This window comes from Pongo pygmaeus, chromosome 14, assembly GCF_028885625.2.
Source record: "Pongo pygmaeus isolate AG05252 chromosome 14, NHGRI_mPonPyg2-v2.0_pri, whole genome shotgun sequence".
NCBI classification, from domain to species: Eukaryota; Metazoa; Chordata; class Mammalia; order Primates; family Hominidae; genus Pongo; species Pongo pygmaeus.
The window spans coordinates 49,530,307-49,545,702 of record NC_072387.2 but is presented as its reverse complement, the minus strand read 5'-3'; the positions used below and the strand labels follow the sequence as shown (position 1 = coordinate 49,545,702).

The window sequence follows — 15,396 nt, the reverse complement described above, 5'->3', positions numbered from 1 at the left end:
TTCAACATATATCCTAAATGTATCTATAATTAATAGAAAGGGGAAATCTCTTTGGAGCTGTTAAGACCGTCAAGAAAGTTATGAAACAATTGCAAATTACTTTATCACTGCAGTAATTTGCTTCTAGATATTGAAGCTTTGGAAACCCTGGTCTTTGATAGATTTTAATTCCAGGAGATCTTCCCTCTCTTTTCCCCATTGTTTGTGGTTTATTTTAGTTCTGTTCAAAAACCAAAGGGGAAAATAATCTGCAAGTGACAAATAGCAAAAGATCTAATAATATAAAAATGTAATTGTTTGAATTACTAATATCCCAGATCTTGGCAAGAATAATTAGAGCTGACTCAACTTAGGGAATGCAGTTTTGAATGTTGTCGTTCTTCAGAGCAGTGGTCCTGAAGCCTGGATGCAAATTGGACCCACATGGGGAGCTTTAATATTAGGCTCTGGTCACACCCCCCCCAGATAGTCTGATTTATTTTATCCCATGTGGGGTCAAATAGTGATATTCTTAAATGTTTCCCACTGTACAGCGAAAATTGATAGCACCAGTAGAATTTAATTAGATTTCATGATGCAAATAAAAGATGGAAAAGATGCTTAATATAATTATTTAAATGAGAGTTTTTAGAAGTGTTTGGAAGGTTTGGAAGGTCATTTTTTAAAGTAGCAGCCAGTCAAGTGGAATGTAATGTTTTTGTTAAGGCATCAAAGAAGCATTGAAACCTTCACTTCTTTTTTTTTCTTTGAGATGAAATCTCGCTCTATCACCCAGGCTGGAGTGCAGTGGCATAATCTGGGCTCATTGCAGCCTCTGCCTACCAGGTTCAAGCTTCTCATGCTTCAGGCTCCTGAGTAGCTAGGATTACAGGTGCACACCACCACACCCAGCTAATTTTTTTATTTTTTAGTAGAGATGAGGTTTCTTCATATTGGCCAGGCTGGTCTCGAACTCCTGACCTCAGGTGATCCACCCGCTTCAGCCTCCCAAAGTGCTGGGATTACAGGCGTGAGCCACTGCACCCGGCCAACACCTTCATTTCTTAAAAGTAGGTAACATCTTATTGCTTACTATTAGGAGTGTGGCTATTTCATGAATATCTGCTATCTTCCTGAAGCCCATCTTTTAAATAAATCTTGGGAAAGGGTCTGTTTGAAATGGTGTGGAAAAAACTGAGGTGGGTAAGATTTGATGATCTTCAGCAAAGAAACCTGAAGAGTAATATCCAATCTCAATTTAGAAACGATGAAAAGACTAGTTTATACAAGTTATTTTGGGCAGAGGGAACAAATTGTTAAATGACAGACTTAAAACTAAATTAAATTAAGTCCTATTATTGGTTGAATTGTGCCTGTATGCACACCCACACACAAATTCATATATTGAAGTTCTAACCTCTAGTACCTCAGAGTGTAACCTTATTTGGTTGTTGGAAATAGGGTCATGGCAGATGTAATTAGTAAAGAAGTTACACTACAGTAGAGAGGAGCCCTTACTCCACTACCTGGTGTCCTTATAAAAAAGAGGAAATTTGGGCTGGGTGCGGTGGCTCACACCTGTAATCCCAACACTTTGGGAGGCCGAGTTGGGTGGATCGCTTGAGCTCAGGAGTTCGAGACCAGCCTGGGGAACGTGGAGAAACCCCATCTGTGCAAAAGATCCAAAAATTAGCCAGGCGTAATGGTGCATGCCTGTAGTTGCAGCTACTTGGGAGGCTGAGGTGAGAGGATCGCTTGAGACCGGGAGGCAGAGGTTATGGTGAGCTGAGATTGCACCACTGCCCTCCAGCCTAGGTGACAGAGGGAGAGCGGAGATCATGCCACTGCACTCCATCCTGTCTCAATTAAAAAAAAGTCGGGGGATGAGTGGAGTTGGATTTGGACACAGAGCCCATGTAAACATGAAGACCAGCCATCTATAAGTCAGAGAGAGCCTGGAACAGTTCCTTCCCCCACAGTCTGCAAAAGGAGCCAGCCCTGCCAAGACTTTGATTTCAGACTTTTAGCCTCCAGAACTGTGAGAGAATAAATTTCTTCTAAGGGACCCAGTTTGTAGTACTTTGTTGCAGCAGCCGTAGCAAACTAATATAAGTCCCAATATTTTATTTGTTTTGAAAATCTAAACCTAGGAAAATTCAGCATTTGAAATTTTACTATTTCTTTAAAAGGTAGGGAACCAGTTCTCTAGAAGGAATTGTAGAATGTGTGGTTCTAGAGTTCTTAGGTTCTTGATGACTCATACTTTAGCCAGTCACTAGTCAATCCAGTTTACAAAGCAGTTTATCATGAGCCCAGATCAGCAGCTGGAGTTTCAGGAGTGTGCAATTTTTTTCTATTTATGGTAGTAGAGTGGGAAGAATCTTTCTAGTCACCTGAGAGGTGTTTCCTAAATGTATTTTGTATATACAGATTCAAGCCTCTTACCTGACTTATTCATAGTCTTTCTTTTTTTTTTTCTTTTTGAGATAGAGTCTCGCTCTGTCACCCAAGCTGGAGTGCAGTGGTGCGATCTTGGCTCACTGCAACCTCCGCCTCCTGGGTTAAGTGATTCTCCTGCCTCATCCTCCTGAGTAGCTGGGACTGTAGGCTCATGCCACCATGCCCAGCTAATTTTTGTATTTTTAGTAGTGGCGGGGTTTTACCATGTTGGCCAGGATGGTCTCGATCTCTTGACCTCGTGATCCGCCCGCCTCGGCCTCCCAAAGTGCTGGGATTACAGGCGTGAGCCACCGCGCCCAGCACCTAACTATTCATATTCTTATGAAAATCTGAAGTTAGTCTCTTTTTTATATATGGATTAATAGCCCCCCGGGGAAACTAGAGATGAACAGCTTTGAATATACATCCCATGTCAGTGGACTAGAAAAGAATGGACCATGCCTTTCATGATAAAAGCAAGTACCTCAGAAGGAGAAGGCTGTAGAACTAAATTAGGAGTGATCCTGGGAAGTGCCCTGCTGACCAAGAAGAACTGGCTATTCCCATGAGAAATTTTGTTATAGACTCTGATTGGTGAAGCCTTGGAAATAATATTGAAACTCATACCTCCACCTCAAACACAGCTCCTTAATTATTCTGGTTTTCTAAACAGAGCCAAGTAAGTATGCCAGCAGAACAAATCTACCATGTTTAAAGCTGACTACAATAGTGTGTAAGTAAAGGACATGGACCCTGGAGTCAGTTCAAGTTAGGTTTATGACTTGGAGTAGATTATTTCCCTTGCCTCTGTTTTCTCATGTGTAAAATGGGTAGTCCAGTGTGTCTCCATCATAGCATTTTGTGATGATTAAATAGAGTGATAATTCACGTAAAGCAATGTGCAAAATGTCTTGTGCATATTAAGTACTAAAAAATGTTGGTTAATAGCAATGGCAGCAGCTATGTGGCCACGGTGCATGCTACTCCTCTCCCATTTTAGTGCATAAGAGCGAATAATCTCTTCTCGTGAAATGTTATAAGCTCAGACAGTAGAATCCATGAATTCAAAATATCAACAAAGCAAAACCTGGAAGGGCCTGTAGGATCAACTGGTGCTCTTCATTCATTTAAAGGTTCAGAAAATAAGGTCATGAAATCAGGGTTGGAGAAGGCCCTAGGTCTCCTGGTTCCCAGTTTTTCTTTTCTGCTACATGTTGCTGCCTTCTAAATCACAGAACCATGTGTCTCTTTTCATTCTTCTTCTTCTTTTTTTTTTTTTTTTTTTGAGACAATCTTCTTCACCCAGGCCAGAGTGCAGTGGTGCGACCTTGGTTCACTGCAACCTCTGCCTCCCAGGTTCAAGCCATTCCCCTGCCTCACCCTCCTAAGTAGCTGGGATTGCAGGTGCCCGTCACCATGACTGGCTCATTTTTTTTTTTTTTTTTTTCAGTAAAGACAAGGTTTTACCGTGTTGGCCAGGCTGGTCTCGAACTCCTGACCTCAAGTGATCCACCCGCCTTGCCCTCCCAAAGTGCTGGGATTGCAGACATGAGCCACCATGCCTGGCCACTCTTTTTTTAATCCCAAAGACTTCAAAACTACTTTTCATTCTTAATAAACCTTTTGCTTCAAAGGAAACATTTTTTTCTCTTGACGTTTGTGTGTTTGAAATTTTTCTTATTAAATAGTTTAAAAATTATTAAATTTAAACTGAATTTAATTATGATTGTTTAAAGCAATTTGGAGTATGCCTGACTGTACATTTACTGTCTGTTATGGAACAAAGAAATTGGTAGCAGTGATTGCCTCTGGGAAGGGCACTGTGGTAGAAGTGACATGGATTATAAAGGAGAATTCTGGAGAATAGAGTAACTACTGGTTAGTAGAACAGGACAAGGAATAAACTAGTAATAAATATCTGTGGTTAACCAAAACTCAAGAACTGTATAGATTCAAAAATTTGGAAGTATCCCTTGTTATGTACACATTAGCACTCTCTACCCAAGCTACAGGAGCCAAATAGATTTGGATAGGGAAGAATACTTTGGTTTCATTTGGGTGAGAACTGCTCCTTTGAATTGCATTTTACACGCCTGTCTCTGACTTATCAGTGGATGAAGTGATGAGCTCTGTTCCTACCTTGTACATGGGTTTTTGCAGCATAAAAGTGCTTAACTCTGGACTAAGCCTTGTTAGAAGACCAGGAGCTTAATTGAGCTTTTAGAAGAGAAGAAAAGGAAAAGTGTTTTAACAAGTCCATGTTCATGCTAGGTAGGATTGCATGTCTACAATTTACCTGTCAAAAAAGGGAAAGGGAAGGCTAGCTACACTTCTCTTTAAGGTGTGTGAAGTGTATTTGTGTGAGTTACAGTATAATTTTTTTCTTTCTTTTTTTTTTCAGTGACAGGGTTTTGCTGTGTTGCCCAGGCTGAAGTACAGTAGGTATTCACAGATGGGATTGTAGCGCAGTACAGCCTTGAACTCCTGGGCTCAAGCCATACTCCTGTTTCAGCCTTCCAGGTAGCTGGGACTACAGGCACATGCCACCAGGCCTGGCTTCTATAGTATAATTTTTGAGCCTCCTAGTTTCTGTTTTAAAATTTGTTTTACTATTTGAAGAGTCGGTTACTTTTCTAGCTAGCTTCCTCTTTTCTGAAACAGGAAGAAACATTTTGAAATAAAACGATCCAAATGTGTTTTAGGATTATTAACCATAAATTTCAGAACATAGCATTCTCGAAGGCAAGCATATTATCTATTTAGCACCTACGATACATATTTAATTTAGGCAATTAAATTATTATGAGAGAAGTAATGTCTAACCTCAGTGTGTAGTTCTGTAAATAATTTTAAAAGATTGAGGCTGCTTAGTTGTAATGAAACCATAAATAATATTTTGAATATAGCAGACTTACTTAAGGAAGATAGCAAGGTGCCTGGCATTATTATCTATGAGCAGGAACTTTTTCTTACATTTAAGAAGATAGCTTGAACCTGGGAGGTGGAGGTTGCAGTGAGCCAAGATCGCCACACTGCACTCTAGCTTGGGCGGCAAAGCGAGACTCCATCTCAAAGAAAAAGAGAAGATTCTTTATAGAGAAGTGTTTAGTTAAGAAACATAAAATTTACCTAGTTTTGAGTCATCTTCCCACAAGATACTTATTAGTAACTTAATAATAGAGAAACCTGGTAGATACTACCTTAACTAAGTGATGAAAATTAATCTAGGCATGGAGATATGCCCTTGTAGTCCCAGCTATTTGGGAGGCAGAGGTGGGAGGATCACTTGAACCCAGGAGTTTGAGTCCAGCCTGGGCAACAGAGCAAGACCCTGTCTCAATAATATGAGCATAAATATATATTAAAAATTAATATCCCCAGCAATGGGGGGACAAATAGGTATTTTGGACCCCCTGACATGATATATTTGAAAGGACATAACATTATTTCTTTGGTATTCCTACCAAAAATGCAAACTGAATCTAATCATAAGGAAATATACAAACCCAAATTGGTAGACATTCTACAAAACAGATGACCTGTACTCTTCAAAAGTGTCAAGATTGTGAAAGACAAAGATCAAAGCACTTCTCAGATTAAAGGAAAAGAAATTGTTCCAGGTTAAAGGAGTTATTAAGAAACATGATATTTGCTAAAGGAAACCTATAATCAAAAAAGATTTTTTTTTAACTTTTTAAAAGGACATCAGTGGGACAATTAGAAATTTGGATAATGTCTAAAGATTAGATAATAGTACTGTATTAATGTTATTTTCCTAGTTTTGATAATTATGCTGTCTTTTTATTAGACAGTATTTTTATATTTAGGAAATTAACACAAAGTAGGGTTAAGAAGCAGTATGTCCAACACTTTCAAACACATCAGAAAACAATATAGGTAGAGAATGATAAATAGAAGTGGTTAAATGTTAGAACTGAGGGAATATGGGTGAAAGTTGTATGGGAATTATTTGTGCTGTTTTTGCAACTTTTATAAGTCTGTGATTATCTCAAAATGGTAAAGGAAGTAGTAGCTTAATGAGGTTTGCCGCTAATTAACTGAGTTTTTAGTAGGTTGTTAAAAACCCTCTCTGGGTCAGTTTCCTCATCTATAAAATGAGTTAGCTGACTTACATTAAATTGTATGGGTCCTTTCCATTCTAAAATTCTGTGATATTATAACTAGACATTAGGAGTAATAATTTATACTCTTAATATAGCCATACTTGAAAAGAACAATAATAGAAAATGAGGGTTAATTTTCCCACTTAAGTCAAAAGCTGTTGTTAAAACACGGCCTTTGTGCCAAGCGACAGTGTAATATTAAGCTCACAGATTTTTTTTGTTTTGCCAAAAAACTTTTATTGAGATTTTATTTAATTAACATTTTATTTGTGTGTCACTTCTTGGTTCATGCTTATACATTAATGATATCTTATTATTATTTATTTATTTATTTTTTTTTTTGAGACGGAGCCTCACTCTGTCACCCAGGCTGGAGTGCAGTGGTGCGATCTCGGCTCACTGCAACCTCTGCCTCCCAGGTTCAAGTGATTCTCCTGCCTCAGCCTCCCTAGTAGCTGGGACTACAGGCGCGTGCCACCGTGCCCAGATAATTTTTATATTTTTAGTAGAGATGGGGTTTCACCATGTTAGCCAGGATGGTCTTGATCTCCTGACCCTTGTGATCTGCCCGCCTCGGCCTCCCAGAGTGCTGGGATTACAGGCGTAAGTCACCGCGCCCGGCCTTCATTTTTAAATTTTAATGCCATTATTTGGTTGTAATAGATACAAATTACCTAATGCCTAGAAAGATTGTAGAGATACAGCCTGATGATCTAAAAATTAAATTGATGGCTGGTATAAAATAGTTTTGAGCAGTATTTAACAAAAGCAAAACTGTGTTAATCCTTTGTTTTCATTTTCCTCTCCCTAACCCTTCCCAGCTTGGTGATCCAGCTATTTTTCCTGCCGTAATTGTGGAACATGTTCCTGGTGCTGATATTCTCAATAGTTATGCCGGTCTAGCCTGTGTGGAAGAGCCCAATGACATGATTACTGAGAGTTCACTGGATGTTGCTGAAGAAGAAATCATAGACGATGATGATGATGACATCACCCTTACAGGTGCGTGTGTCTCCATCCAGTAGGACCTTGCTGCAGCACAGCTTTAGGCAGTGTCCTAATCCTGAGGATGTGGGGTATAAAATGCCCCTAACTTGGTTTTAAACTGTATTACCTTCAGAAGCTAGAGCCCCACATGGAGAAGAAAATTACATTTTCTGTTTCATCTGCTGGATTTAGTACTGTTTTGTCATCTCCCATTTCTCCTTTCCTAAATATATTGAGATGAATGTGACAAAATAAGAGGCATTTAAAAGGAACCAAACCTACTAAATTCATCAAGTCTTCACTGAGCAGTTTTGTTTTTTTTTTTTTAAAGAGATGGGGTCTTACTGTATTGCCCAGCCTAGACTTGGACTTCTGGGCTCAAGTGATCCTCCTGCCTTAGCCTCCTGAGTAACTGGGACAACAGTCATGCACCACCCCACCCAGCTCACTGAGTACTTTCTTATATGCCTTCCTCCATATTCCTGTGAACAAAATGAGTTGTTGTGTAGGGAAAGAGAGAGGAATGTTATTTTCTTACCACTGCCACAGGAAGCAAAATGGTGGGCCATGATCCAAATGTACGATAAGGTCCTGGGATTTATAGATTTCTTTTCTGGTTCAGTCAGAACTAGAAAGATATTTTAAATTTGAAGATTAGGCTACATAAATGTGAGATTGTAGTAATAATACTTTCATCACTTAGTTTGAGAAAAGTGTTTGGAAGTAAATATTTGCATCTTTATTCATAAAAGGAAGTTTATCAGAAATAGGCATGATGAGGTATATCTGTAGATTTCATAGTGGCAAGTACTGGGGCTGCCTTGTTCTCAGCTTTACCTTAGCATGTAGCACAATGCCTTAAAACTGAATAGTAAGTCTAAAGGCGGGTTCTGATCTATTTAGGAAGTTAACATATGATACAGTAACGTTTTAAATCGGGGAAAGGTAGAAGAATGACTGTATCCATCTGGTGGGGGAGGGGCCCCACTGTTAACATTGGTTGTCAATACCTCATCTTTGTGTTGTCCTCTGTTTTAGTCACTTCTCACATTGCTATAAAGAACTACCTGAGACTGGGTAATACTTATAAAGAAAAGAAGTTTAATTGGCTCATGGTTCTGCAGGCTGTACAGGAAGCATGGCTGGGGAGACCTCAGGAAACTTAAAATCATGGTGGAAGTCGAAGGGGAAGCAGGCACATCCAAATGGCTGGAGCAGGAGGAACAGAAGGCAGGGTGGTAGGGGGTGCTACACACTTTCAGACCACCAGATCTCGTGAGAACTCATTCAGTGTCACAAGAACAGCAAGGGGAAAATCCATCTCCACCATCCAGTCACCTCCCACCAGGCCCCTCCTCCAACATTGGAGTTTACAATTCAACATGAGATTTGGGCGGGGACAAATCCAAGCCATATCACTCCCTTTTTTTTAACAAAGCATTTTTTGCATATATTCACATTTTTTATTCAGAACAAACCAATAAAAGTTTTTTGTTGAATCTAGAGTTACTTTTCCCTTACCAGTAAGAGAATTGGACTAATCAGGTTAAAAGTTTCTGTTCATTGCCGTCTGATCTGTTTGTGTAACAGAATAAACACCACTATGCATGTGTCTGGGTTTGTAGTTAGTGGGGGTTTAGCAGTGTATTCTGATGTAACTTCTAAAGCCTTAGGATAAGGCTACAGTCTTTGTAAGTTGAGGACCAATGTCTTTCCGGAAGGAGTGTTTCTTCCTAGTTCTAGTCATCAGGGAAGGCATTAGTCCTCAGAGAGGAAATTGAATCTAGGAAAGCAGGTATTGGATCGTTAGGAGAAGGAACTGCTTCTTCCCTTCAGTGCGTCACTCCCTTGCATTTAGACCTGAAGACAGCAGATGACAAGATGTAGACAGGCTGTTTCCTAGAAAATAGAACTGATGTGGAATGGGTCTAGAAGGCAAGCCAGATCTTGAAAACCAGATTCTCTGTTTGTGTTTTGTCTTCCCTTTCCCTTACCTCCCAACTTAACAAAGTTTTGTTTAACTCTTCCATCCTTTTCTGAGCAATGTCATGAAAAAGGGAAGAACCTTGTAATCTTCGTTATTCCACAGTGGGGGTGACGGGGAGCCTTTGAGAAGCTCTAGGGGAAGAAAGAGGTAAGGATAGGACATTTTTGTTCTTACACGTGTTAGGTGGCACTTCAGATGATGTGTTAGTTTGCTAGGACTGCCATAAGAAAGTACCATAGACTGGATGGCTCAAATGAGAAATTTATTTTCTCACAGTTCTGGAAGCTAGAAGTCTGAGATCAAGGTATTGGTAGAGTTAGTTCCTTCTGAGGCTGGACTTATAGGTGACTGTCTTCCAGTGTCTTCACATGGTCTTCCGTTTTGTACCTGCCTGTGTTCATATTTCATCTTAGAGGGACACTAACCATATTGGATTAGGGCCTACACTAATAACCTCATTTTAACTCAGTTATCTCTTTAAAGACATTCTGAGGTACTGGGGGTTAGCATGTCAACATAGAATTTTGGGGGATACCATTCAGCCTATAATAGATGATATTAAAGAATTACTGTGGGCCGGGCACGGTGGCTGACACCTGTAATCCCAGCACTTTGGGAGGCCAAGGCGGGCAGATCACCTGAGGTCGGGAGTTCAAGACCAGCCTGACCAACATGGAGAACTCCTGTCTCTACTGAAAATACAGAATTAGCCGGGCATGGTGGCGCATGCCTGTAATCCCAGCTACTCGAGAGGCTGAGGCAGGAGAATCGCTTGAATCTGGGAGGCAGAGGTTGCGGTGAGCCAAGATCACACCATTGCACTCCAGCCTGGGCAACAAGATTGAAACTTTGTCTCAAAAAAAAAAAAAACAAATTATTGTTAGTATATTTAAGATATGATAGTAGTATTGTGTTAGACATCTTTTAGATACACATGCTAAAGTATTTAGAGATAAAATATGGTATCTTAGATTCCTTCAAAATAATCCTGTACAGAGGGTAAGACTTGAGGGCAGTGAGTGGGGTGTGGATGAAAGAAGATTGGCCATTTGGTGATAATAGTTGAAGCTGGGAATGGGCACCTGGGGATTCATTATATATACTATACTCCACAATTTTTATTTTGTTTAAAATTTTCATAATAAAGATATTTGAACAGATGCAGCGGCTCACACCTGTAATCCCAGAACTTTGGGAGGCCAAGGAGGGAGGATCACTTGAGCCCAGGAATTCAAGGCCAGTGAGCAACATAGCGGGACCCTGTCTCTACAAAAAATTTTAAAAATTAGCCGGGCATGGTGGCCTGAGCCTGTACTCCTGTCTACTCGGGAGGCTGAGGTGGTAGGATTGCTTGAGCCTAGGAGTTTATGGTTGCAGTGAGCTATAATTGAGCCACTGCACTCTAGCCTGGGAGACCTTGTCTCAAAAAAAAAAAAAAAAAGCAAAACCAAAAAGATTTAATGATTTTATGAAATTTGAGGCTTAGATCATATTTTGAGCTGTCATCAAAATACATAAATTTTTTTTTAGTCTTGCCAAAAAAAATTAAAGTTGAATTTCATCAAGCCTCCAGATATGACTACTCAGTTAGAGGGGGCATAGAAAAACATGTTAAGCTACACAATAGGAATATAGTTGGCAAAATCCAAACTATGGGAAATTCTACATGAATAAACAGCCTGATTTCTTCAACAAATAAATTGCAAAGTAAAAAAAGCTAGACAGATGAATGGCAACTCAGAAATGTAAAGAAAGTTAAGAAATGTATCAGTCAATTGCAATATGCAGACTTAATTTGATTTAAGCAAAAAACTGTCTTGTCTTTCCTTGCACTGCCACCATTTATGATTTTTTAACATAGTTGAACATTTGAATGCTGGTTGGCTATTTAATATTAAGGAAATATTGATTTTTTAATGTAATAGTTTTTGGTTTTGTTTTTGAGACGGAGTCTCACTCTGTCCCCCAGGCTGGAGTGCAGTGGTTTAGTCTCAGCTCACTGAAACCTCCACCTTCTGGGTTCAAGTGATTCTCCTATCTCACTCTCCTGAGTAGCTGGGACTACAGGTGCATGCCACCACGCCCAGCTAATTTTTTGTATTTTTAGTAGAAACAGGGTTTCTCCATGTTAGCAAGTCTCAGACTCCTGACCTCAAGCAATCTGCTTGCCTCGGCCTCCCAAAGTGCGGGATTACAGGAATGAGCCACTGCGCCGGCCAGGTTTGGTATGATTTTGTGTGTTTATAGTTTATATATATATAAACTAAAATATTAAATGATGTATTCTGGTTCTAGAGACAAGTGGTGTATGACTTTCAGAGTAACAGATGTCTTGTAGCTAATTTAATTTTCTCTTTAAATGTGTTGCAGTTGAAGCTTCTTGTCATGACGGGGATGAAACAATTGAAACTATTGAGGCTGCTGAGGCACTCCTCAATATGGATTCTCCTGGCCCTATGCTGGATGAAAAACGAATAAGTGAGTGGTTATGATTGTTTGTGTTTATGTACTTTGTTAAGTTACTCTTGCCATCTTTCTTTATTAGTAAAATCAAGAGATTAGAAATGATGTTATATATTTTTTGTTACAATCACATTTTAAGGTATAGTAGGAATTGAGGTGCCTTTGTAAAAATGTAGAGTTAAAGGTGACATTCTAATTTGAGAATGAAGCCTTTGGGAACAAAAAAATGTCATTTATTACTTACCAAATAGAAGATCATGCAGAATTTCTTCTCTTAACATATTGGTGAGAGTATTAGGGTGTCAAGGGCCCAAATGATTATAATTTAGTCATCTCTGTAGTTATTTATCAGCAAATAGGCAACAATCTATTGAAAATTTTACTGACACATCATGGCATAAAATTCACTGCCACATTATTGATCTGCTTTAAAATTCATGTTCTCCTTTGGGCTTTTCTGACAAGCAATCAAATTCATAAAGTAAATTATTACTAAATCAGTCCAAAATATTTATTGAATATTTGCTATATTCACAGCAGCAATAATTAGGCAATAACATGAGATACAAATGAGCAGATATTGTTCCTTTCCTCAAGCTTACAGTTTAATTTTGAAGACAGTTACTTATGTAAATAACTACAAAGCCAAGAATAAAGGCCACAAGAGTGATAGCAAATTGCTCTAGTAGCAGTGGGTATTCTAGCTGAGAATATCAGAGACTGGCTTCATTGAAGGAGTATTCTGACCTGGGCTGTAAGTGACAAGCTTTTAATAGGTAGAAGAGACATGAAAGGTCATTCAAGCTGGAGGGAATGGAGTTAAAGATACAAGACACAGATCTGTTAAAAAAAAAAAAAAAAAAAGTGAAATCTTTGAGATCAGGATGTTTTGGTGTGGTTGGAGTGTAAGCTTCATGGTGGGTGGGAAATGAGATTGGAAAGGTAGGTTTGGAACTGGATTACAGAAGCTTTGTAAGGCATGCTATAGAGATGGGTTGTGATTTTTTTTGTTTGTTTTTTGTTTTTCCTATGAACTATGGAAAGATATGTCAGTTTTGTTTTTTATTCCCCTAATTTTATGGTCAGGTTAGACTTAGGTTTCAGAAAATAACTCTCACAGCAATGTGAATAATCAAGAGGAGAGACGAGACAGACTGGTGATAGGAAGTCAAGTAAGAAAGACATTGAAATAACTCGCCGTGCCTGGACTGGTTTAGGGTTATTTGATTTTGGGAAGGGGAAATTAAAAGCAGGAATAGATTTCAAGATTTTATTTCTATTTTAATCTTCTAGGCATAATAGAAACAAGAAATTTTATCAATCGTTTTTTAACTTATAATACACAGTGGACTATAATTAGTTGATTTTATTTTCATTAGATAATAATATATTTAGTTCACCTGAAGATGACATGGTTGTTGCCCCAGTCACCCATGTGTCCGTCACATTAGATGGGATTCCTGAAGTGATGGAAACACAGCAGGTGCAAGAAAAATACGCAGACTCACCGGGAGCCTCATCACCAGAACAGCCTAAGAGGAAAAAAGGTAGGTGGGTTACTTTGTTTAGGGCGCATAGTCAAGTCTTGATGTGAAATCTAGATATCATTTTTATTCTACATAGTTCTTTCCTACTGCAGTTAAAACTTATGTAAGAAAAACATTGAAGGCACAAAATGGAAATTACGAGGTATTTCTTGGCCAGGCACGGAGATTCATGCCTGTAATCCCAGCACTTTAGGAGGCCGAGGCAGGAAGATTGCTTGAGGCCAGGAGTTTGAGACCAGCCTGAGCAACAAAGCAAGACCTCATCTCTACAAAAAATTTTAAGAATTAGCTGGGCACGGTAGGCACCTGTAGTTCTAGATACTTGGGAGGCCAAGGTGGAGGATCCCTTGAGCTCAGAAGTTACAGGTTTCAGTGACCTAAGATCATGCCACTGCACTCCAGCCTGGGCAACAGAGTGAGACCCTATCTCTAAGAAATAAAATAAAATAAAAATAAATAAATAAGAAAAAGAGGTATTTCTTCATAGTAGAATCATTTCTTTTAGAAAATTAAAGTATTGGGCCAGGTGCGGTGGCTCACGCCTTTAATCCCAGCACTTTGGGAGGTAGAGGTGGGTGGATAACCTGAGGTCAGGAGTTTGAGACCAGCCTGGCCAATAAGGTGAAACCCTGCCTCTACTAAAAATACGAAAATTAGCCGGGCATGATGACAGGTGCCTGTAATCCCAGCTACTTGGGAAGCTGAGGCAGGAGAATCACTTGAACCCAGGAGGTGGAGGTTGCAGTGAGCTGAGACCACAACATTGAACTCTAGCCTGGGCAACAAGAGCAAAACTCCATCTCAAAAAAATAATGATAATAATTAAATTATTTTATACTTTTAAAATGTTTGGTCTATCTTACAGAAAAGGGATTTTCCAACTTTTTAAAGCCTCAAATTTTTATCTAAACCCTTTTATCCTTGGGTAAGGGCTAGTCAGCTTCCTTCCCAGGGGTTATTGTTTGAAAGCCTCCAGTCTGTACTGGTGATTCCAGTATAAGACTCCAGTTGGAAAAATACAATGGGTTGGAAATCAGCAGGTAAGTAACTGAAGAGGAGTATGTTAGGATGTGTTGAATGGGAATTTTTAACTTTTTGCCAGTTAGGATTGGCACTTGCATTCTAAAGTCTGACACCTTTTCCATTTTCTGCCTTCTGATTCTATTCATGCTTGCTTAGTATTTTGAGTATAATGTCTTGATTATTAGCATCACCACCCACCCAATAACCTAAGTTCATGTGAAAGTCAGGGAAATTCCAAGAGCCGAAAATGAAGAGGAAAATAAAAATAGTAAACATGAGCTGACACTGCAGCAGCTCAGAAGGGCTGAGAAGGATATGCCAAGGGACTCTGGTTTTATTGTCCATGTTGAGGCAGAAGCTTAGGTCTTGGGCTACGCAAGATGGGGTATCGGACAGAGACCTCAGCATGTAACTGGGACCCTTGAAGGGGTATACCCTCTTGGGGGAAAGAAATCCACCCGTTGGCACAGACGGATGTCAAGGAAGCTTGGGTCCCATTCAGCCAGGCCTCTGAGTGGAGAAATTCTGGTTTAATTTGGGTAAATACTTAGTAGTGGAATGGCTGGATCACATGTTAAGTGTACATTAAATATTTTTCAGAAACACAAACTGCTTTCCAAAAAATTTTTTCTCCATGTATTAAGGTGGGGCAGTCATAGGATTTGTCTCATTTATTTCCTGTCTCTCAGGGATCACTGGCTTTTGTTGACCGATGTCCAATTTCTTTAGTACCATTGTTTCATACCTTTTTTTCTGTGTTGTTAATTGTTTCAGGTGGGAAGATAAATCCGTGTTCTGTTATTCCATCTTGACTAGAAGAGGAAGTTCCCACCTAGTCTTTTTTAAT

General features: G+C 39.3%; 1 protein-coding gene across 6 annotated transcripts in view; it reads left to right on the top strand.

Annotated features, from left to right (window-relative positions):
* ELF1 (E74 like ETS transcription factor 1) overlaps positions 1-15,396 on the top strand; it is a 126,358-nt gene that overhangs the window by 95,082 nt on the left and 15,880 nt on the right. For 5 of the 6 annotated variants that reach the window (XM_054446568.2, XM_054446567.2, XM_054446572.2 and 2 more), the window contains 3 exons: positions 7,364-7,544; positions 11,887-11,994; positions 13,359-13,526. In XM_054446568.2, the coding sequence (XP_054302543.1) occupies positions 7,364-7,544; positions 11,887-11,994; positions 13,359-13,526 (457 nt within the window). Of the gene's footprint in view, positions 1-7,363; positions 7,545-7,850; positions 9,664-11,886; positions 11,995-13,358; positions 13,527-15,396 lie in introns of those variants that run through there. The other variant, XM_063650781.1, reaches the window with a different exon arrangement.